Consider the following 23,540-nt stretch of genomic DNA (forward strand, 5'->3'; position numbering starts at 1 on the left):
GAAAAAAATACCAGGCATACCATAAGTGTAGAATCTCTTGTTCTGAAAAGTCTTGAGAATACCTCTCAACAAAGCCAATAACACCTAAAAAGTTCCAAAACGTCTCATTTGTTACCAGCGAACTTATTCATGTCACTCATGAAACATATACTTTTCTTTTAAATCAAGCAAGCTTAAATCAGTATGATCGGTTTTATCTCGCTTGAAAGGAATGTGACTATACACCTCATACATAATCACTCTGTGTTTTTTATGAAATTGATATTAATTATTATTGAATATTGTTAAACATGATTTCCATCTTATGCATGTTGGATCAATATTGTTGAATGCTGTTAAAAAATGTACTATGACTTGTATGCTTGAGCTCATACTCAGCAATTCTGTTTGGAGTGGTTTACAATTATTTTAAAATTAAACTTAATTTATGGGAAACTCTGTGTTTTTATCTATTTAGTACCTTTCAGTATCATCTTTATTTCTTTGTCTACATATCCAATAAACAAAATGCCAATATGATATGTCTACATATCCAATAAACAAAATGCCAATATGATAGGATTCAGAGACCAGATCAATCTGTCTCTGTAAGAAGTACCTGTTGGTGTATACATGTTCAAAATTGATGGCCATCCACTTGCCGATGGCGATTGTCTTTCTTGAGTGACATAGTCATTGATCCAAAAACAGATATAAACCAAAACATAAAAGTGAACCAAAATAAGAAGTAAGCAGTGACAGTTGTTGGCTGTATCATATATAATCAACAAATTTATAACACCTCATTTTCGGTTGCTGTACACGGGATAAAAATACAAATAAAAAGATACACACCACATCTGATGTTCACATTTTAGGAGAACTGGGAAACAGAATTTCTTTATTTTATACCTTGGATCACACATCTCGGCTAGCCATGGATTATGATCAACCTACTTAGGTATATTGTAACCCTTGGCTAGCGAAGATGTGGATCACAAGACAATAGAACATAAAACTGCCATATTTTATGGAGTACTTCAGCCTCTAGCTTGATCTCTTACAATACATTCTATTCTATTTCACTCAATGTCGCATGCAAAAGTTTGCGCTACGTGATGGTATCACAGCCTCAGAACAAGGATAAATACCATCCTGAGAAAGTATTACAAACACAGAAACCTATATGAATCATAGTTTTTATTTATTCTAGGAAAATTTGACCTTCCAACTTTAAACTTTCCCCAGTGAATGAAGTTTTCCAACTGCTCTAAAAATATGTTGGAATTTGAAGCCTGACTATACTTAGAAAGCAAATATTACAAGCAAACTAAAAATCTAATATAACCAAAGGGGCATAACTCTGTATAGAGGGTTGTTTGAGGCTTGATTTTCATATCAAACACTCGGCCATCCCATGGAGATATGGAAGCTCTTGTGACTGTAGGTGATCACTCAAGTCTCACACAATATTATACACATTTAATGAAGGGCTATCACTACAGTTTGAGGTCTAAAACATGAATTTAGCATGGACACTACAATCCTGACAGTTTTATTGATAGCTGATATAATGTATAAGGTAAGCCTTTGACAAACCATAAATCTCCAGGTAGGTGACTCTGTTGAGTGTTACCTGAAGCCTACACATATTTTCCCATATAAAAATAGGCATTATTTGATGATAACTAATTTACAGTCCTTTAAAATCTTTAAAATGTCACAGCCTTGTATAACCTTTGTGAAGAGTAAAATTTCACCAGGGGTCAAGAGACTAGGGATGGTGCCTGGTATTCCTCTAGTTTCTCAAACATCCGTGTGGTAGATAATAGTTTCATCTCAAACATGTCTATACCTTCTTCCAAATGTCCTTTCTGAACAATTTTCACATTTTCTGTATTTGCCTGTAAAATGAAAGGAAAATAGTTTAATATCATTCCCAAATATTCTAGGAAAATGATCCAAATAATTCATCTAAGATAATAACAAAATGTAAATATTTTGATTCCTCTATGTTTTTGATTGGTATGCTGGTACTAGAAATATACAGACTGATCCTTATTATGAATATCAAACAGTTCACACAGCACCTGTCACATGTATTTGAATGAATTATACAGATCAGGTAGTGTTACAAATGGAAATCTCAGACAAAATCATTTGGTAGCAGTATGTGAGGGAGATTTCCTCTCGAGAAAATACCATGAATATTCACAGATAAACTGATATAGTGTAATCTGTTTAAACTGAACATCAAGGAGATAAAAATTTCTTTTCGGAAAAGACAGACCTCTGGTTCTGACACAGTTCATTTTACATTGAAATGTACATAATGGATGACCTAGCTGAACCTTACCAACATTAAAGATGACAGAAATAATCTACATATTTCAAACGGCGGCTTGCCATTGGCAACACATTTAAATGGAACGGTCTTGTCTTGACTAAGATTATTCAACACCTTTGTTCCATACTTGTTGATGTCAAAAGGTTCGTGGTTCTCCTGTAAATAAAGAAGAAACAAATGTAACGACACGGGAAAAGTAAATGTGATATGAGTGGTGGAATCACAGAATCATACAGAAGACATTTTCAGATTTGTGTAAGTGGACATTCAATAGTATATACTGTATATATGATTAATTACTCATTCTTACTGTATATTATGATTTTAAACCCATTCTTACTGAATATCATAAATTACCCATTATTACTGCATAGTATAATTCACCCATTCTTACTGAATATCATAATTTACCCATTCTTACTGAATATCATAATTTACCCATTCTTACTGAATATTATAATTTACCCATTCTTACTGAATATTATAATTTACTCATTGTATATCACGATCTCAATTTAACTGTTTATTATAGTTTACTCATTCATACTTATATACTTATATATTCATACTAAATCAGAATAGACGCTCTCAGATAAATCAGAATAGAAACTCTCAGATAAATCAGAATAGACACTCTCAAATAAATCAGAATAGACACTCTCAGATAAATCAGAATAGACACTCTCAGATAAATCAGAATAGACACTCTCAGACAAATCAGAATAGACACTCTCAGACAAATCAGAATAGACACTCTCAGACAAATCAGAATAGACACTCAGATAAATCAGAATAGTCACTCTCAGATAAATCAGAATAGACACTCATATAAAATCAGAATAGACACTCTCAGACAATTCAGAATAGACACTCAGACAAATCAGAATAGACACTCTCAGACAAATCAGAATAGACACTCTCAGACAATTCAGACTTCAAACTCCTAGGCAATTCAGAATATACACTCCATGATATCTTGGAATAACAAATCTTGACTTCCTACTTGTTACTGTAATACAGGTATACCAACCTCCTCTTCCAGTTTGGGTATCACCTTATCCTCCCACTCTGCCACACGTTGTGACAGCTCTGTTATCTGAGCATATTCCTGAGCACTAGCCATGTATTGTTCCTGTAAATACAAAGTAACATCAGAAATACCTTTAATACAAAACATACTGATCAATGGTTCTACTACTCAATCATGCGGACACATCTTAACGTCTTTAATGATAACTGGGTAATGTTCTTTTTTTACATTCTCATACTGATCAATGGTTCTACTACTCAATCATGCGGACACATCTTACCATCTTTAACGATTACTGGGTAATGTTCTTTTTTTACATTCTCATACTGATCAATGGTTCTACTACTCAATCATGCGGACACATCTTACCATCTTTAACGATTACTGGGTAATGTTCTTTTTTTACATTCTCAAAACGTTTAGGACTATCACACTGAAATCCCATCCCTGGACAGAAAAGCATGGCACTAGAGCTGGTCACACTAAATTGACAAAGGGCTAACCAGTTCTTATTATCAGTTTTATTGCTCAACATCAAGCAGAAAACAAAAAGTACCAAATTTTTTAGACTCTGTCTCAGTCCAGGGACAGAACCCAAAACCTTTCTCACCTGGAAGGAATCCATAAAAAAAAGGTTCCAAATGAAAGTACACAGGTACACAACTTCAGGGGTTAGTTATGATAGGTATCAAGTTTTATTAAAATCAACCCACAAGATTTGGAGTTGTCCGGACAAGATATTCCGGCAAAGGCAGGTGGACATATAGACATACAGTATGATTCCAGTAACAGCTTATTCAAAGTAAATAATTTAGTTGTAGTTCTTCCAATCTATATTTTACTCAGTGTTTTCAATATAAATGAGTCTATTCAATAAGCATGCACTGTGTCATTGATGAGAACTTTCCGTGTTTTATCTTACAAAATCACATTTACCTAGATAACTTACCACATGTTGTCTGACAAGCTCTTCATAATCAGTAACAATTTCTCCAATTTGAAATCCACCAGGTTCTAAAAAGCCAGAAGAGGAGAGTTATACAATCTAGAAATCTAATGATAATAACATTTCACTGCTGTCAATTGTCGACAACCATAAAGGACTGTTCGGTTAGGAGTGTCAGACTATCAGTAGTGAGATTACAGGAAAAAGTATTGGATACTTTACCTAATTGGCTAGGTGACACTGTGTCAACAGTGAACTATTCTAGATTACAGGAATAAGTGTCGGATACTTTACCTAATTGGCTAGGTGACACTGTGTCAATAGTGAACTATTCTAGATTACAGGAATAAGTGTCAGATACTTTACCTGATTGGCTAGGTGATGCTGCATTGAATGGGTGATCTGAGAAGGCTGATTCAATGGCATTAAATAGGTTTTCATCTACCAATGGGGCATCATTGTCTATGTCATCGCCATCATCTAATGCATCTATCCCCATATCTGTAAACAAACACACAACTTACTTAACCATATAACACATTGTATAACATGATAATGTAAATTTCTCCTGATTTATCTCTTTGCCTTTCTGTTATTTGTTGTAACCTAGGCATGAATTAAAGCTCACAGTGCAAGTTAAAAAGCTTTTAATTTGAGAATATAAAAATATTGGCAGTTGTCTGAATGTTGCCAAGATGTTCTCTCTGATAACAATATCTTCTGGTAGTGGTATCTAAGGAAGTACAAACATTTTAGTTTGTAGTATGTTTGGAGACCAGTGTTTGTCCCTGCCTATATAAAGCCGAAATAATCTTCTGACTGGTATTTATTTCAACTCTGACTCCCAGCAGTAAATCACACATACATGACCTTGACAGAGGCATTTCAAATTGTGTATTTACTCATGCTTGATGAAGCTTCCAGCCACGGGAGATATTATCCAAGGTAGATAACTATGTAAAACACATGCAAAGTGACTGTGTGTTGTCAATTTTGTGAACTTGACAAAGTTTTTTTTATTGCAAAGTGACTGTGTGTTGTCAATTTTGTGAACTTGACAAAATTGTTTTTAATTGCAAAGCGACTGTGTGTTGTCAATTTTGTGAACTTGACAAAGTTTTTTTTATGACAAGAATTGAAATCAGTATTCTGTAATATTCATGTTCAACACACAAGAACTGACTAGTGTTACTGGCCCAGGCTGTATGGATATCAAGGTAGGCACTCAATTTTGTCATATACATATCTGTTGGGTTCTTTTACCAGTTATTGCATTTGTGTAAATTGAAATAAAAGTTTGTTTCTTTCATTTTGCTCATATTGCCACATCAACAACAGTTTCCAGAATGTGAAAAATGCCCAGGAATTAGGAAAGTATGTGTTCACAAAGATACACTGCCTTCCTCTTGCACTGATGCAATAACAAGCAGTTTTGACAAGTCCCAGGCTTATAAACCAATAGACGCCCATATGCATTACCAAGCAATGCATAAACCTGAAGGTGTCGTTATAATATAGGGGAACATCTCAGAAGCATTTTAAAAATTTGGATTAGGGTTTATTTTTTTTTCAATCTAACATGAAAGCTTTTTAACTTACCCTGTCAGCATACAGTTTTTATATGGCTCTACCCTTTATCAAGTCTGAACTGTTGGATATATAAATTTTTACTTAAAATTATGTTTGGGCTTGTGTGAATTTGAATTATTGCTTAGAAGATGATGTTACAATCTGAGTGTGATACAGGAAGGAATTTGTCAGTTACAGTCAGGATACGACATACGAGCGTCAGTTATTATGACATACAAGCGTCAGTTATATGACATACAAGTGCCAGTTAGGATATGACATACAAGTGTCAGTTATTATATGACATACAAGTGTCAGTTAGGATATGACATACAAGTGTCAGTTATTATATGACATACAAGTGTCAGTTAGGATATGACATACAAGTGTCAGTTAGGATATGACATACGAGTGTCAGTTAGGATATGACATACAAGTGTCAGTTAGGATATGACATACAAGTGTCAGTTAGGATATGACATACAAGTGTGTTATTTTATGACATACGAGTGTCAGTTATTATATGACATACAAGTGCCAGTTAGGATATGACATACAAGTGTCAGTTAGGATATGATATACGAGTGTCAGTTAGGATATGACATACAAGTGTCAGTTATATGACATACAAGTGTCAGTTATTATATGACATACGTTTTTCAGTTAGGATATGACATGACTGTCAGTTAGGATATGACATATGAGTGTCAGTTAGGATATGACATATGAGTGTCAGTTAGGATATGACATATGAGTGTCAGTTAGGATATGACATACAGGTGTCAGTTAGGATATGACATACCAGTGTCATTTAGGATATGACATACAAGTGTCAGTTAGGATATGACATACAAGTGTCAGTTAGGATATGACATATGAGTGTCAGTTAGGATATGACATGAGTGTCAGTTAGGATATGATATATGAGCGTCAGTTAGGATATGATATACGAGTGTCAGTTAGGATATGACATACGTGTGTCAGTTAGGATATGACATACGTGTGTCAGTTAGGATATGATATTATGAGTTTGAATTTGGTACACGATGTTAAACCCAACATTAAGAGGATAAGTACTGACCAACGTTGTCAGGCTGGTCGTTCTGGTTCACCTCCTCAGCCTCTTCATCCTCCTCCAACACCTCACGGCTCTGTGTAACACAAACACTGATTTATTATAACTACAACCTCTCTGTGTAACACAAACACTGATTTATTATAACTACAACCACTCTGTGTAACACAAACACTGATTTATTATAATTACAACCTCTCTGTGTAACACAAACACTGATTTATTATAACTACAACCTCTCTGTGTAACACAAACACTGATTTATTATGATAACTACAACCTCTCTGTGTAACACAAACACTGATTTATTATAACTACAACCTCTCTGTGTAACACAAACACTGATTTATTATAACTACAACCTCTCTGTGTAACACAAACACTGATTTATTATAACTACAACCTCTCTGTGTAACACAAACACTGATTTATTATAACTACAACCTCTCTGTGTAACACAAACACTGATTTATTATAACTACAACCTCTCTGTGTAACACAAACACTGATTTATTATAACTACAACCACTCTGTGTAACACAAACACTGATTTATTATAACTACAACCACTCTGTGTAACACAAACACTGATTTATTATAACTACAACCTCTCTGTGTAACACAAACACTGATTTATTATAACTACAACCTCTCTGTGTAACACAAACACTGATTTATTATAACTACAACCTCTCTGTGTAACACAAACACTGATTTATTATAATTACAACCTCTCTGTGTAACACAAACACTGATTTATTATAACTACAACCACTCTGTGTAACACAAACACTGATTTATTATAACTACAACCTCTCTGTGTAACACAAAGACTGATTTATTATAACTACAACCTCTCTGTGTAACACAAACACTGATTTATTATGATAACTACAACCTCTCTGTGTAACACAAACACTGATTTATTATAACTACAACCTCTCTGTGTAACACAAACACTGATTTATAATAACTACAACCTCTCTGTGTAACACAAACACTGATTTATTATGATAACTACAACCTCTCTGTGTAACACAACACTGATTTATAATAACTACAACCTCTCTGTGTAACACAAACACTGATTTATTATAACTACAACCTCTCTGTGTAACACAAACACTGATTTATAATAACTACAACCTCTCTGTGTAACACAAACACTGATTTATTATAACTACAACCTCTCTGTGTAACACAAACACTGATTTATTATAACTACAACCTCTCTGTGTAACACAAACACTGATTTATTATAACTACAACCTCTCTGTGTAACACAAACACTGATTTATTATAATTACAACCTCTCTGTGTAACACAAACACTGATTTATTATAACTACAACCTCTCTGTGTAACACAAACACTGATTTATTATAACTACAACCTCTCTGTGTAACACAAACACTGATTTATTATAACTACAACCTCTCTGTGTAACACAAACACTGATTTATTATAACTACAACCTCTCTGTGTAACACAAACACTGATTTATTATAACTACAACCTCTCTGTGTAACACAAACACTGATTTATTATAACTACAACCTCTCTGTGTAACACAAACACTGATTTATTATAACTACAACCTCTCTGTGTAACACAAACACTGATTTATTATAACTACAACCTCTCTGTGTAACACAAACACTGATTTATTATAACTACAACCTCTCTGTGTAACACAAACACTGATTTATTATAACTACAACCTCTCTGTGTAACACAAACACTGATTTATTATAACCACAACCTGTCTGTGTAACACAAACACTGATTTATTATAACCACAACCTGTCTGTGTAACACAAACACTGATTTATTATAACTACAACCTCTGTGTAACACAAACACTGATTTATTATAACTACAACCTCTCTGTGTAACACAAACACTGATTTATTATAATTACAACCTCTCTGTGTAACACAAACACTGATTTATTATAACTACAACCTCTCTGTGTAACACAAACACTGATTTATTATAACTACAACCTCTCTGTGTAACACAAACACTGATTTATTATAACTACAACCTCTCTGTGTAACACAAACACTGATTTATTATAACTACAACCTCTCTGTGTAACACAAACACTGATTTATTATGATAACTACAACCTCTCTGTGTAACACAAACACTGATTTATTATAACTACAACCTCTCTGTGTAACACAAACACTGATTTATTATGATAACTACAACCTCAAGTCATTCTATTCACAAGAACTGATGAACTCTTTGTTACATAATTCCCTCTTAACATACATGAACTTGCCATATTCTCTCAAGGCTGAGATAGCTTACATCGCCTTTATGGATACAACCAAACCATCCGGCCTAATCATACATCACTGAATAAACTATTATGGACATATTATAGCCTGGAAGATTTTATTATTTATTCCCTATAATGCATAATGTACTGTAAACTTAATCTGTTAGGTATAACCAATTCCCAACATTTATAACATTTAATTGGTCATGATATGTAGTAACCTCTACGTTTTTTCCTGTGATCATTATTATTCTGATTAGTCTGTTGTTTATGTAATTATGATAAATCTACTACTTCGACAATGTTAAACCATTAATAGGTTTAATCTCCTGAGCACATTTAGCTTATATAAGTACCATATATATATAAAAATCAAAAGATTAATTATACACTCTCAACTTCATCTACACATCTAATTTATTTCTATGACATTGTAATTTTACCATAGATTTCCTCTGTTCTCTCAAAAGAGATTGTCTCCTCTTGTATTCAATCCAGTACTGCTGCTCAAATTCGACAAGCACAGGTACCTTTCTCGGGTTCTTGGGAAACTTGCTTTTGTGTGAAACTACAAACAACAATCCACAAATGCAAATAAGCCAGAAAGTTAGAAGATAGTTTTAAATATGCCTCTTTAAAAAGGATCAAAATCATAAAAGCACTGAAAGGTCATCCGACACCAGGATGTATACTTTTTGAGTTACAAATGGAATTTTGGAACTTCTCTACAACTTCTTATTTATTCAAATTTATTAGGTCATCTATAAATGATCAAACTATGTAAATTTATATGGAATTAACGTGTTGGTTAATACTTAAAATCTAAATAACACATAATGAAAATAGAGTTGTGTTTGATTTCCTCTTACATGTTCCTGTAATGAACTCTGACAGAGGCTGAAGTCTGTTATTTTTCAGGGGTGTCTTTCTTTTTCTTTTCTTTGAAGCAACATCTTGTATACATTTTGGAATTTTGAATGTTTTACCTGGAAAAATAAAAACATGGGATTCAACAATACTTTCAACATGGTCCACAACATATTAAAAATTTGATGAGATGTGAGAAGTTCAATACGTTTCATCCACTTTGTCCCTAGAGGTTGAACAAACCTTACCTATTTAATAAATGATTACCCTCTTTTAGTAATGTTTCAGACAAAATTTCTGAGATCCCTCCCCTCTGTCCCCAGGGGGCAAACCAGCTTTTTGTATAAGAAATGATATTTAAGCCCAAATTGCTGCAATCCCCTTTCGACGCCCAGCTCTTCCGTCCCCTTGGGTCAACCAAGCCTCATTTATTCAAGAAAAGATATTTTCAAGTTTGGTTGAAATCTAGTTTGGCATCATAAATTGGAAGTGGCATTTGGAAAGTAAAAGTTTATTGGACAGTGCAACTCAAAGCATGATGCAGTCTTCTTAAATGACCTATAAATGGTCCAGTCTTAGAAAAAAAAGAAAAAAATTATGTATATGTTGAGTCAAAGAACATTGGTCATACAAGATATATACAAAATCAAAAGTAAGACAGAAAAATATCGAAGGAGTCATCACTTTTTTCCAAATTCCTACCCTATACAGGTAACCTACAACCAATGTTTAGGTTCAAAGGGTTCACAATATACCATGGTAAGAATGTAAAATAACTTACTTTTCTTGAACGCCTTTTCTGTTTGTGTGATGGCTTCATGTTGGTCAAGCAGGTCCCATACATCCACATTCTGTAGAGGGTGTATAAATTACCAATTCATGAAATATTTGTTGAAAAAAAAGAGCAAAATTAGCGAGGTTTCATGTGAATAAAGTATATGCCTCCCTACCCAACCCACCCTCCTCATAAGTCAATGGTGTACTTGGTATGTGATTATCTATACATTATAACCTTGGACGTAAGCTGTGGCTTATACGCTCTGTTAGTAAGGATTGTATGGCTTATTTCTAATATTCTATGCTGAAGACCACAGCAAAAAACAAAATTAATGCTTCTTCTCTATTAATACTAAGGAAATTTAATTCTAAAGACTTAACAATTCTTATTCACAAAACATCAAATTTTAATTGGCAATAGACAATTTACATGACTTAAATAACTTTGTAATTTGTTTTGTAAAAATCAGGCCTACAACTTGGTACAGTATTAAGCTTATCTTTTAATAGCAGTCATGACTTATATTCTCTCGAGACTTACTGTCAGGATGGCTTATTTTTAATTATAGGGAACATAAATAATTACCTGTATTTTTTAAGTGGTAAAGTGTGACCAATGACTCTTCATCTTAACATTTAACTTTTTCCAATGAGCACCAAAATCTACAGAAATCAGGTGTAGAACTGCGGTGTGAATATGAACTTAATCTGTTGTCGTGGAGAGGGATTCATGATATATCTTGTAGAAGAAGTTTCAAACTTAATCTGTTGTCGTGGAGAGGGATTCATGATATATCTTGTAGAAGAAGTTTCAAACTTAATCTGTTGTCGTGGAGAGGGATTCATGATATATCTTGTAAAAGAAGTTTCAAACTTAACTGATGACCACCTATGGTGTAGAACATCGGATATTTTGTATGAAATCTTTTCTCAGTGTTATTTTTTGTATTTGATTCTGGGTGGTCAAGTGACACAATGCCCTTGCCTTTCACCGAGCCACCCAGAGGTTTGATTCCTGATTGGATGTAAAAAGTTATGGGGGTCACCTGCCCATTCATGTGGGTTTTCTCAAAGAACTAAGGTTTTCTCATACAATAAGACATCTCACACATTACTATCCATGACCCCAATAAGAGAGGTTATTTTAAATTGATGCAACTTGTAAACTCATCGTAAATTTCCCTTAGAAGTTGTTTATTATTTTCTTTGATTTGCTCCAGACTACAGGCATATGCTGTTTTCATGATTTACCAATTTTAATACCTACTGGTTTAGGTGGCACAGTCCGTACCATCTTGGCCTGTCTTTCTGATCTCCGTATCTCCTCAGGTTCTGCCTCCTAAATAACCCAGTGATAAACTCTCAGAGAAAGTAAAGCTAAATTTATCATCACTTAGTAACAGGTCAATTGTACCTATGTTCATTAGTGTTAAAATACACTCAATTATGAAATTTATATTTTATGATTAATATTTATCATTAAGATTTAAAACTGAATAAAAAAAGAAGTGTTATTCTTCATATTTGTAATTTGTTATCTTTAGAGTTTTTATATGTTTTTGCTATTCATTAAATGTATAAACTTTAAATTAATTCCAAAGAATTATGAGGACATAAATCATTTAGTGCGTAAAGTCATTCATTTCTATGAACTTCTATTAACTGGTAACGAGTAAGCTGTCAGAGGTAGAGAAAAAGCTGGTCATTACCGGGGCTTCTGTAGGAGACACATCCCTTACTGGTGGGGCTCCATCCACTTCATCATCAGCCATATCAAACATCGGTTCATTGTTGTCATCTGGGTACAAACAAAAGATCATCATTCATTACCGTCATACAATCACATCATATTGAACATGCAGTAAACAATTGTTTTGTACAAGTGAATGAGGCCAAGAGACACAAAAAATTAACATATAGCCTATAAATATGAATACAAAGACACAGAGGACCTGGTAAGGGTTACTAACCGTTAATAACTACTATGTAATAGAATTGTTCAAAACACACAAGTAAATAATCATTTGAAAATCATCAGAAAATTTTAAAAACAAATGTGAAAAAATCTCTGAAAGCCAGTCATCTGTACATAGAGGTGAATAAATTGAGGAGGCAGTTAATCCATATTGGCAGGAGTTATGCTTCCATGATGGAAGTAAAAATGTATGAGTGTCTATACAGGAAACCGGAATCAAAAATGTCTGGAGAATATTACCAGGTAATATTTCATTGAAGTAAAAAAAGTGAAAGGTGAAGAAGATGTTTGATCCTATTTTGTGCATTTTATAGACATATACTAGCAAAAAAAAACCCCAAAAATGCAAGTTTATTTTCCACAGTTATTATTTTATGATTCTTTGATGATGTGTTCTTGGTGTGAATTTCTTGATTATTTCATCACTACTGAATACATTTTGATGATTTCTATTGTCCTATCACAGATGGTGTTTGCGTGAATACCATTAAAACAAGTGTACATTACGCCGTTTCCTGATCAAAACAGTAGCATGTGTGCCCACCCCTGGTATCAGTTGCTGCTCTTACACTCCTTAACAATGACCCCATCAAGGTGTTTATTGCCCCCTTTGTAGGATAATATTCAACTCCTGAATAAGGGCCTGCTTGAGTTGAGCGACACGACATTGGATGTTGAAGCGCCTCCTAATCCTCCTGTTTAGCTAATACCATAAATGCTCGATTGGGGACATACATGGACTGTATGGTGGACATACGTGGACTGTATGGTGGTCTAACAAGGACTTTAACGTTGCTTTGAGCCAGGAAGTCCAGACAAATCCTAGCAACTTAGGGCCTCGCCTTGTCCTGCTACAACGTAAGGTTACATTGATGGATAAGAGGAAGAACGTGTGGTCTCAACACCTGATCCCAATATCTTACAGCTGTAAGATTATCATGGATATTCACGAGAGGTGTTTTCATGCCTTGAGATTTCCCTGCCCATACCCTGACAGACTCTTCCCCGAATCTATCGCTTTCCGTTACGCAAGCGCCAGAATATCACTCACATGATGTCAATAGACATTGTCGTCAATCTGACCTGTAAAGCGTAAAGACTCGTCAATGAACAACATGCATCTCCAATGGGCCAAATGAAACTGTTAAGGTGCATTTGATGTTGGCATCGCCTCTGCGTAAGTGGCATAAATGAAACTCCCTCCCACAACCGATTCCTAATCATTCTTGGACACACTGGTCAACCATGAGTGCCGACAACTTGATGTGTCGTCTCCGTCTAAAATCGGTTACAGTTTTCTCATGAACACCATATTGCTGGGCTACATGATGTTGCGAATGCCCCTGCATTATCAGAGCAATGGGCCTACCCCTATCCACTTCACTCAATAGCAGCATTTTGCTGTACAAACGCTTCGAAAAGAAATGTTGTGTAACTGATCTGCACTCTTTCAATGTTCGATTTGTAATGATTTACCAGCACATATGTTTCAAGAGTACTCCGGATGCACTCTTTCTTCAAAAATCTACTGAAAGCATGCAGCGTCGAGCAGGGTCATGGTTGACTGAATTTTCATTAAAGAACATTTTCACATAACTGACTCCATAAGAGAGTATCCCAGTCACATGACTGACTCAATAAGAGAGTATCCCAGTCACATGACTGACTACATCAGACAGTATCCCAGTCACATGACTGATTACATCAGACGGTATCCCAGTCACATGACTGACTACATCAGACGTATCCCAGTCACATGACTGACTACATCAGACGGTATCCCAGTCACATGACTGACTCCATAAGAGAGTATCCCAGTTACATAACTGACTCCATAAGAGAGTATCCCAGTCAAATGACTGATTACATCAGACGGTATCCCAGTCACATGACTGACTACATCAGACGGTATCCCAGTCAAATGACTGACTACATCAGACGGTATCCCAGTCACATGACTGACTACATCAGACGGTATCCCAGTCACATGACTGACTACATCAGACGGTATCCCAGTCACATGACTGACTCCATAAGAGAGTATCCCAGTCACATGACTGACTACATCAGACGGTATCCCAGTCACATGACTGACTACATCAGACAGTATCCCAGTCACATAACTGACTCCATAAGAGAGTATCCCAGTCACATGACTGAATCCATCCAAAAAATTGATATTGAAGATCAGATGAAAAGTTAACCAGAAAAAGAGAAGCAGAGTAATAAAAAGATTGAAACTTACTTAAAAAAAAAAAAAGAAAAAGAGAAAAGGAACAAACCTTCAACTGGATCCTCCATGGGAACATCTTCAGCCACGCCTTTCTCTTGTGAGATATCTATAAGACATTGAAAATTTTGTAGTACCGTTCTGCCTGCCATTGGCTGATGTTCAGGTAAATAATACTTCTACATTACAGGAACTAGTTAGAACTATTATCTGAACTATGACATTCTAAAATAACCATGAAGGTATATGTACTTTTGACCTTTGAGCATAACCTTGACATATTGACCTTGAAGCAATGAGGTCACCATGTTGACATTTTCCTGCATTACTTGGCATCCAACTTTTGTTCTCATTGTTTGCCTATTTAAGGCCCTTAATCAAGGAATGGCGAGGTTACCATGATCATCGACCATTTTTTCTTCACCATATGACACCCAGTTTTGACCTCATTGCCTTTACCCGAGCTAAGGCTTTGGAGTGAACAGGTTGCCATGTTGATTGAAATTTTCATTTTTCATACATCTAAGTTTTACATTACCTTACATCTAACTTTGACCTCTCTGCTTCTCTACCTGAACTCACACCTTAACCTTGAAGTGACGAGGTCGCCATGCTGATTGGCATTTTTTTTTTTTTTTACATTGACCTCCTTGCATACACACCTGATTTCAAACCTTGACTTTGAAGTGATGCGGTTCCCATGTTGATTTGCATTTTGTGTGTGTTTTTTTGTGTGTTTTTTTTTACATTGTAGTCCTTGCATACCTACCTGAATTCAAACATTGACTTTGACCTTGGATTGACATGGTCGCCATGTTGATGGAATTGTCAATAAGAGTGTAGTGGTACATGTCCAGCAACAATATCCCTGACTGGTGGACAGAACTCGTGTTCATCCTGAAGTCATTCCGACTGGCCAGGACTTCACCTGTTTTACTGTAAACATCAAAGTTATCAGAAATATTGTTTTATCGTTTCCAGTGTAAAGAAGTGTGTAAGCAGGTCCCATGTTGATGCCACCTTTAAGGGTGCTAGGTGGTCTTTAGCTTTATATGGTACTTGCCAACTTCAACCATTTTGAAGGAGAAATGCCAGAGAGGAATGAAATTGAGGAAGATTTTCTATATATGTTAGGATAAAATTTAGATAAAATATTCAGCTCTACTCAGTGTTGGTATGGTGACTTCAGCTCCATTGTAGTCTTTTCCTTACACGAAAATATTTTTTAGATACAAAAAGTTACATCTTCAGCCTATGATTTAAACATTAAACTTCTTTACACTGTAAACAATACTGTTAAAATTCCGCAAATGTTCAGTTGTGTTATGTATTGTAATATCTGTTCTTGCTTTGGTTATACAGGTGTACATTTTGTAATTCCATTGTTGATCCTAATACCACAATGCATGTGTAGTCAAACCAGGATTTAGTTAAACTTGAATGATACATTTGAATATAATCTTGAAAAAGTATTGCACTGATCAAAATGCTGATTTAGTTTCTGGCAGAGATGAGGAGGTACACACCTGACAGAACAGTATGTATGTCTCACAGACTTACCTAAGGAGTGGGTTGTCTCCATTCTCGCCATCCTCCAGGGGAATCAGACAGTGGGGCATGTGGGGCATGGCCTGGACAACCTGTGCAATGACTTGTTCAATCAACATTGGAAACTATTCCAAATCACAAATCATAATTACATTTCTATCTCAAAAGTAAAAGACAATAGTCATACCTTAACTGTCAGATCCAACAATATGTTTTTTGCTTAAGAACATCATCTTTATATCATACCTTCAATTTCATTATATATAAATCTAAAATAGTGACTGGCAATTTTTTTTTATCTTATTGTAAAACTACTTACATCATCTTTTAAAAATAAAATTACAGTTGAGAGATTGAGGTGACGCCTTACCCCAGGAGCTTTTTTGCACCTTACTTATATTATGAAACATTTTCTTTAGGTTGGTAATTAATATAAGTATGAATGTGAATAGACTTTGGTATCACTACAAGTATAGGCCAGATCCAATACCGGTTAATATACCTATATCTATTCGTATTTTACGTACCTTGCATCCGTAGTTGTCCTCCTTGATCCAGATGTTGTTATGATCTTGGATGTCATCCAGACTGAGAAACTGTTACATTATAAAAGTAAAAAAACAATTGTGATTATACATATTTACAATGACATAGGTGGGGGAGGAAGTAGTCTTTTTACTGCCAAGTACCGTAACTCTGTATATATATATAATGACGTGGGTGGGGGAGGAAGTGGTATGTTTATCATGAAGTACTGTAACTCTGTATACATTTATACAATGTCAATGTTTTTTCGTAATTTGTTTAATAAATAAAATTACTAGTACTACTAATCTTAATAATTGTCCTACACAACAATAATTTTCATACATAACCATTTTAAAGGCTTCTTTTGAAATTCTTTCAGAAATATAGTGTACAGTATTTATGATTAGCAAACCTTTTTTAAATCAATAAATGCATAAATGTAGTCAAGTACCACCCAGTGTAGAGAAGTAAAGCATTACCTCAACAGTTCCATCATTAAAATTTGCATCCTCATCATTTCCATCATTATCAACTGAGGAGGCTTTAGCCTGTTTTCTGTACAAACACAAATATAACAAAAGACAATTTTGTAAAATTCTTGCTCGTCCCTCAACAAACATTAATATTCCTAATTTACCAATAACTATCTGACTGGCAGTTCAAAGTCATTATTTACTTGAAATGATCCTTACATTATGAAAAATTCAATGTTTAAAATTGAAGTATTCTGAAGCATATATGTAAGAAGGAACATCCAAAGAAAATGAGACATAAATTTGATATTCAGATAAATATTACATTTAACACCAATCACTGATCTAAAATAAGTAACACACACTTACTTTTTATTGGCAACAATGTCGAGAACCTGGTGTACCAAAGTGTACAGATATTCCACCTGGAAGTACAAACAAAATCATCTTTGGTTTTGTTTTGTTTACAGTACACTGGAGACAAAAAAAATGAAAACCTAAATTGATAGACAGAGGCATCTATAATTTACAAAAGAGACTGGATTGAATTCCTTTTTTTTTTTTAGTTCTTAGTTCAAACAGATTTCTACCAACAATAATTGACAGTCGGATAACGGATCAATCAGCACTTAGCTGTTAACTAATAACTTTTTATTTCAGAAAATTTTAAGAAACTTGTTACAACCATTAACTGCCATTTTTGAAAAGTTTTTAAACTTAAATTTGAAAAATCAGACACTTGACAGTTCAAAAAAAATATTATCCCCTCTTTGATCTTATACAAATGTAAAAGATTTGGGTTTTGAACACTTACTTGTTGTATATAGTACCATATTTACATCCTGTAAATCAGAGTGCGTGTTGTTGTGATCATCGGTCCATATTGTTTATACGGGGTATTCCCGTTGGGGAATCCCTTCCGGTTGTATTGTCGACGTTTCTGATTGGCTAATGTTCAGGGTATGTGTTTATTTATAATCACCTTACCTGTACATTACTCTACGCTCAGGTATCGGTCTATCTATAGTCTTGGGACAAACTGCACGTGTATTTCGAGGCATACAATTAAATTTAGCTATATAGCTGGGAATTTTAGTATTATACGACAGTCTGGCAGAGGCTTACATGTAGCTGGCCGGCTCGTCTTTCTCCTTCACAGAGTCAGGTATGCAGTAGATTTCGGACTTAAACCTCTAAATTATCCCGGGTTGGGTGGTATTTTTCTCTCAATAATAGGCATGATATAGTCAGTAATTCCGTTGTTATTTCGGGTGGTCTTTTCCCGTTGTAGGCATGTTATAGTCGTTGTATTTTTGGGTACGTTTATCCCCAGGGAGGGACGGGGGTGGATATTTTTCATACGAGATATGGACCGGACGCACAGTTAGGTTACGTGAGCATTGTGTATATATTCAGTTATCATGTTTCATCACTTCTAATCTTCATATAATAAAATGTTGAACGTTATAAACTGTGTTGTCATTCCATTGATCTGTAGCCAGCTGTAAATTTCGAGACAGAACCACAGAGTTGACGAGCTTGAAAATCACTATACGAGGATACACTGGTCTCAGGAGTCGGAACTAATACAGTAGTGCCGTAACTCCTCAGAACTTTTACATTGGTGCCGTGAACCAGCTCTGTGTAATCTGTTGTTGATATTTTGTTCGCCTCACGCGTAAATATTGTAATGGCTACAGGTCAGTGTGGACGGGACGTAACAGTAGTAATCGAACATGAGCAGCCTCCTAACGTTAGTCGTAATGGTAGGGTTTCTGCACGTGGTACAGTGGGAGGTCCTGTTAAATCCACTCACAATGTCAGCTTTGCCCCTGAGGTATTTATTACCTGTTCGGCGCACAAAATCTCAAATTCGAGAGGGTGTAGGTTGTGAAAGTCAAGTTAATCAGTACACTACGAGAGACGCTAGAAATTTTTCTAACCAGCACGTGGGTGCAAGGCCAAGGTCACACGTAACTTACTCAGCTGTTGAGGGGCCGTCTCAAAGCAATGTATACTCAGCTGTTGACGGGCCATCTCAAAACCATTCCTACTCAGCTATTGACGGGCCATCTCAAAACCATTCGTATTCAATTGTTGGGAGGCCATCTCAAAACCAATCTTACCCAGCTACTGGGGGGCCATTTCAAAACCAGTCTCACTCACACACAGTAGATATTGAGATGGGTAGGGAGCATGAAGGGCATTTTAGGACTAGTACCCCTTACCCTTCTGTACGTATACCCAAGAGCATTCTTCATGCTGTGGGCCATCATTTCCAAGTCTGAATTTTTCAAACATAGTGGGTATAGATCCAATTAGACAGCCCATGAACTCAGGATATAGGAAAAAACACACCAGGTACATCAGTCCAGGAGGTCAGAGGATACCCCGGCGTGGAGTCACCCCAAAGGATACCCGGCGTGGAGTCACCCCAAAGGCACAGGAACTCCGGATGGAGGCACAGTCCGTAAGGGAGCAGGTAGCCCCGGAGAGCACCGCTGCACTCCTGGGCCGGGAGAACACCGTGTCGCGGGACCAGGAGGTCACCCCTGATGGAGTTATACGGGACAGTGCGCGGTGGTACAGCAAGGTGGACGCGGGATCGCGCTACATCCCCGTGGATGAGGATTTCTCTAGTTTTCCAGACGATGTTGAGTGAACAGTTATTTTTCATTTACTTTTTTTTGTGTGATAAATATATCATGTATGTGACATTTGGATAGGTTTATTTGGGGGGTGGACGAAAATTTCTACATGTATTGTATATACTCATTGTTATATATCATCATATGGTTTTTCTTGTTTATTTTTGTGTAATTTTTTATTATTATTTTTGTGTATGATGTGTAGCTGTAAGACAGGAAGTGCTGTCCACTGTTTTCAGTGGAGGTTTATGTATATTTCTGGTATGGAATGGAGGTATATCGGAATTGATTTTTATTTTCATGTGTTGTTACTTTAGCGTAAGCAGCCTAATACTTAAGTATTTTGGGCTGATCACAGTTCACCTGCTGTGTATAACATCACATGTAAGGTAGATTTCAGGGTCTTATATAGAAGACAAGGTCCGAGGGATTATTCCATTATCAGAAAGTATGCATGCAGGTCTTTGGATCTGGGATATTTTAAAGCATTTATGTCTTATGGGCTATATATCTGGTTATGAATGTTGTCATGGTACAGCTGTATGTTATATGTGGGTTGATGAATTGGTATTTAGATATGTTTTTGTACAAGATTGTTAAAATGTCATTTTTTTATACTTAAACATCTTTTTGCTGTTGTCTTGGTACAACTGCGGTCATAATTGTCAACTTTGAATTGTTTTTTATGGAAAAGGCCTTGTTTTTTTCCCAAAACCATGGACGCATGGTTTATCATGTTTTTTGGGCAACGCTGTTATGATGGTTGATATAGTGTTACAAAACCATTGGATTGTTGATTATACCAAATGAGGGCATTTGTCTTTTTTTAAGGGAGGGCGAATGTAAAAGATTTGGGTTTTGAACACTTACTTGTTGTATATAGTACCATATTTACATCCTGTAAATCAGAGTGCGTGTTGTTGTGATCATCGGTCCATATTGTTTATACGGGGTATTCCCGTTGGGGAATCCCTTCCGGTTGTATTGTCGACGTTTCTGATTGGCTAATGTTCAGGGTATGTGTTTATTTATAATCACCTTACCTGTACATTACTCTACGCTCAGGTATCGGTCTATCTATAGTCTTGGGACAAACTGCACGTGTATTTCGAGGCATACAATTAAATTTAGCTATATAGCTGGGAATTTTAGTATTATACGACAGTCTGGCAGAGGCTTACATGTAGCTGGCCGGCTCGTCTTTCTCCTTCACAGAGTCAGGTATGCAGTAGATTTCGGACTTAAACCTCTAAATTATCCCGGGTTGGGTGGTATTTTTCTCTCAATAATAGGCATGATATAGTCAGTAATTCCGTTGTTATTTCGGGTGGTCTTTTCCCGTTGTAGGCATGTTATAGTCGTTGTATTTTTGGGTACGTTTATCCCCAGGGAGGGACGGGGGTGGATATTTTTCATACGAGATATGGACCGGACGCACAGTTAGGTTACGTGAGCATTGTGTATATATTCAGTTATCATGTTTCATCACTTCTAATCTTCATATAATAAAATGTTGAACGTTATAAACTGTGTTGTCATTCCATTGATCTGTAGCCAGCTGTAAATTTCGAGACAGAACCACAGAGTTGACGAGCTTGAAAATCACTATACGAGGATACACTGGTCTCAGGAGTCGGAACTAATACAGTAGTGCCGTAACTCCTCAGAACTTTTACACAAATAATGAAGACAATATCATAATATATTGTCATCAATTACCTTTTTACTGTAAACGCAGGCAGAACCCTGGATGACCATGGCAGCCTCAGCAAAATTCATAGTAACAAGTCCTCCATCAAAGGCTACTGTGATGTGTTCCAGCTGTGCAAAACAGGACAGAAATACAGGAAAAACATCAAAGATTTAGTAAAACTGAAAATTCCAATGTATTTTAGTGAAATGTCGAATATATCCATTATTCCATAGTGTTCCAAGTACAAAACATTTATAATATTTTGGCATTTTTGTTTTGCATTACAAAAGAAAATTTAACTATTGGCCAATTTTATAGTCATCTTGCTAGTGATTACTGCATTTCATTTTGTTCAGTCTACGTATATAACAAATTATAACGTCTTTTCTGTAAAACATAAATGTATATAAATGATTTAGACACGTTTACAATATGTAAGGATATTGAGTCTTGTACAGTTAAGCTCATGATAATACCTCTTCCAAGTAATCCCCTAGGTTTCTGGCAATGTCTACATCCCAATTCTTGGTGAGGTCTCTGATAGGTTGGAGCATAGAACAGAACTTTTCCATTGCATCACTGTTCTGGGTTTGTGATTGTTGGACAGCCATGATTGAATCTGAACTACAGAAGTACAATAGCTCTTGAACATTTCAAATACGAAACAAAATATAATATTGCTATATTTCCATTCTTAAATTCAATCAACATACAAGGTAAGCATTGATCAGACTAACTGGTGTTTAAAGTTACTAGGCCCTATATATATCGATACATCTTTTCAACAGATGTTTGACGTTCTATATCATCTTTACAGTAATGTATGTATGGTGTTTATTTCAGTTAAATAAAATAAAGTATTTGGGATGAAGCTGTCATGTTTGGGCTACACACACTTCATCTTACATCAGACTGGATACAGGGGGTTTGTATTGTAATGACATTCTACGGGAGTTTGTTTAAAATGAGCAAAAATCTAATGTTGATCTCGACTCTATCCTATTGATTATCATTACAAACCCCTGTCTCAAGACCGTGTTGTGCAGGTATACAAAACAGCAGCCATGAGGTAGGTATTTTACCTTTATGTGTACGCTACAGTGATGTAGTTACTGTCAGCTGTTACTCAAATCACGCATTAACAGAGTTCAAGTAACGGTAAACCGTATGACTATGATCAGTTCACGTTTAAGCTTTCGGTGCAGGGATCCAATCACTATTATAAAGGACCGTCATTCTTTTGTTATCATGAACTTTGCGTCCACAAGTAGAATGATATTAAGTATCAATGAAGAAGTAATGCAAATTCTCTCATCTCCAGTATCTGAATCTCGCGCGTTTTGTAAACAAACACGAAGAAGTGAGAAATAATATTTGATTGGCTAATTTCAACAAAAAGTAGTCCAATTAGTGAATCTAGACCAATCGAAAGAAGGGTAACATCCATTCGATTCTATAAAAATTGAAAATAGTCTGTATATTACTACACAATTTATCATATTCGTTCACTTTAATGTTATACTTGTATGTTTATATAAAATAAACGTTTATGAAGAATAAATAATT

The 23,540-nt window shown here is 35.5% G+C and overlaps 1 protein-coding gene across 2 annotated transcripts; it reads right to left on the minus strand.

Annotated features, from left to right (window-relative positions):
- Positions 1-1,160: 1,160 nt before the first annotated feature.
- LOC117336788 (condensin-2 complex subunit H2-like) lies at positions 1,161-23,318 on the minus strand. Of its 2 annotated transcripts, none has more exons than XM_033897431.1 (20): positions 23,057-23,318; positions 22,451-22,593; positions 22,001-22,102; positions 18,003-18,058; positions 17,640-17,715; positions 17,160-17,228; positions 16,645-16,724; positions 15,854-16,020; positions 15,137-15,193; positions 12,589-12,677; positions 12,147-12,218; positions 10,884-10,953; positions 10,105-10,221; positions 9,679-9,803; positions 6,953-7,022; positions 4,669-4,803; positions 4,306-4,370; positions 3,357-3,458; positions 2,336-2,482; positions 1,161-1,883 (listed from the first exon to the last, which is right to left on the minus strand). In XM_033897431.1, the coding sequence occupies exons 2-20, from the start codon at positions 22,583-22,585 to the stop codon at positions 1,746-1,748; spliced, it is 1,872 nt and encodes a 623-aa protein (XP_033753322.1). In that variant the 5' UTR covers positions 22,586-22,593; positions 23,057-23,318; the 3' UTR covers positions 1,161-1,745. The 2 variants fall into 2 exon arrangements, with proteins under 2 accessions (XP_033753322.1, XP_033753321.1); XM_033897430.1 differs by having other exon boundaries at positions 22,451-22,598.
- Positions 23,319-23,540: the final 222 nt, after the last annotated feature.

The sequence above is a fragment of the Pecten maximus genome, chromosome 10 (assembly GCF_902652985.1).
Source record: "Pecten maximus chromosome 10, xPecMax1.1, whole genome shotgun sequence".
NCBI classification, from domain to species: domain Eukaryota; kingdom Metazoa; phylum Mollusca; class Bivalvia; order Pectinida; family Pectinidae; genus Pecten; species Pecten maximus.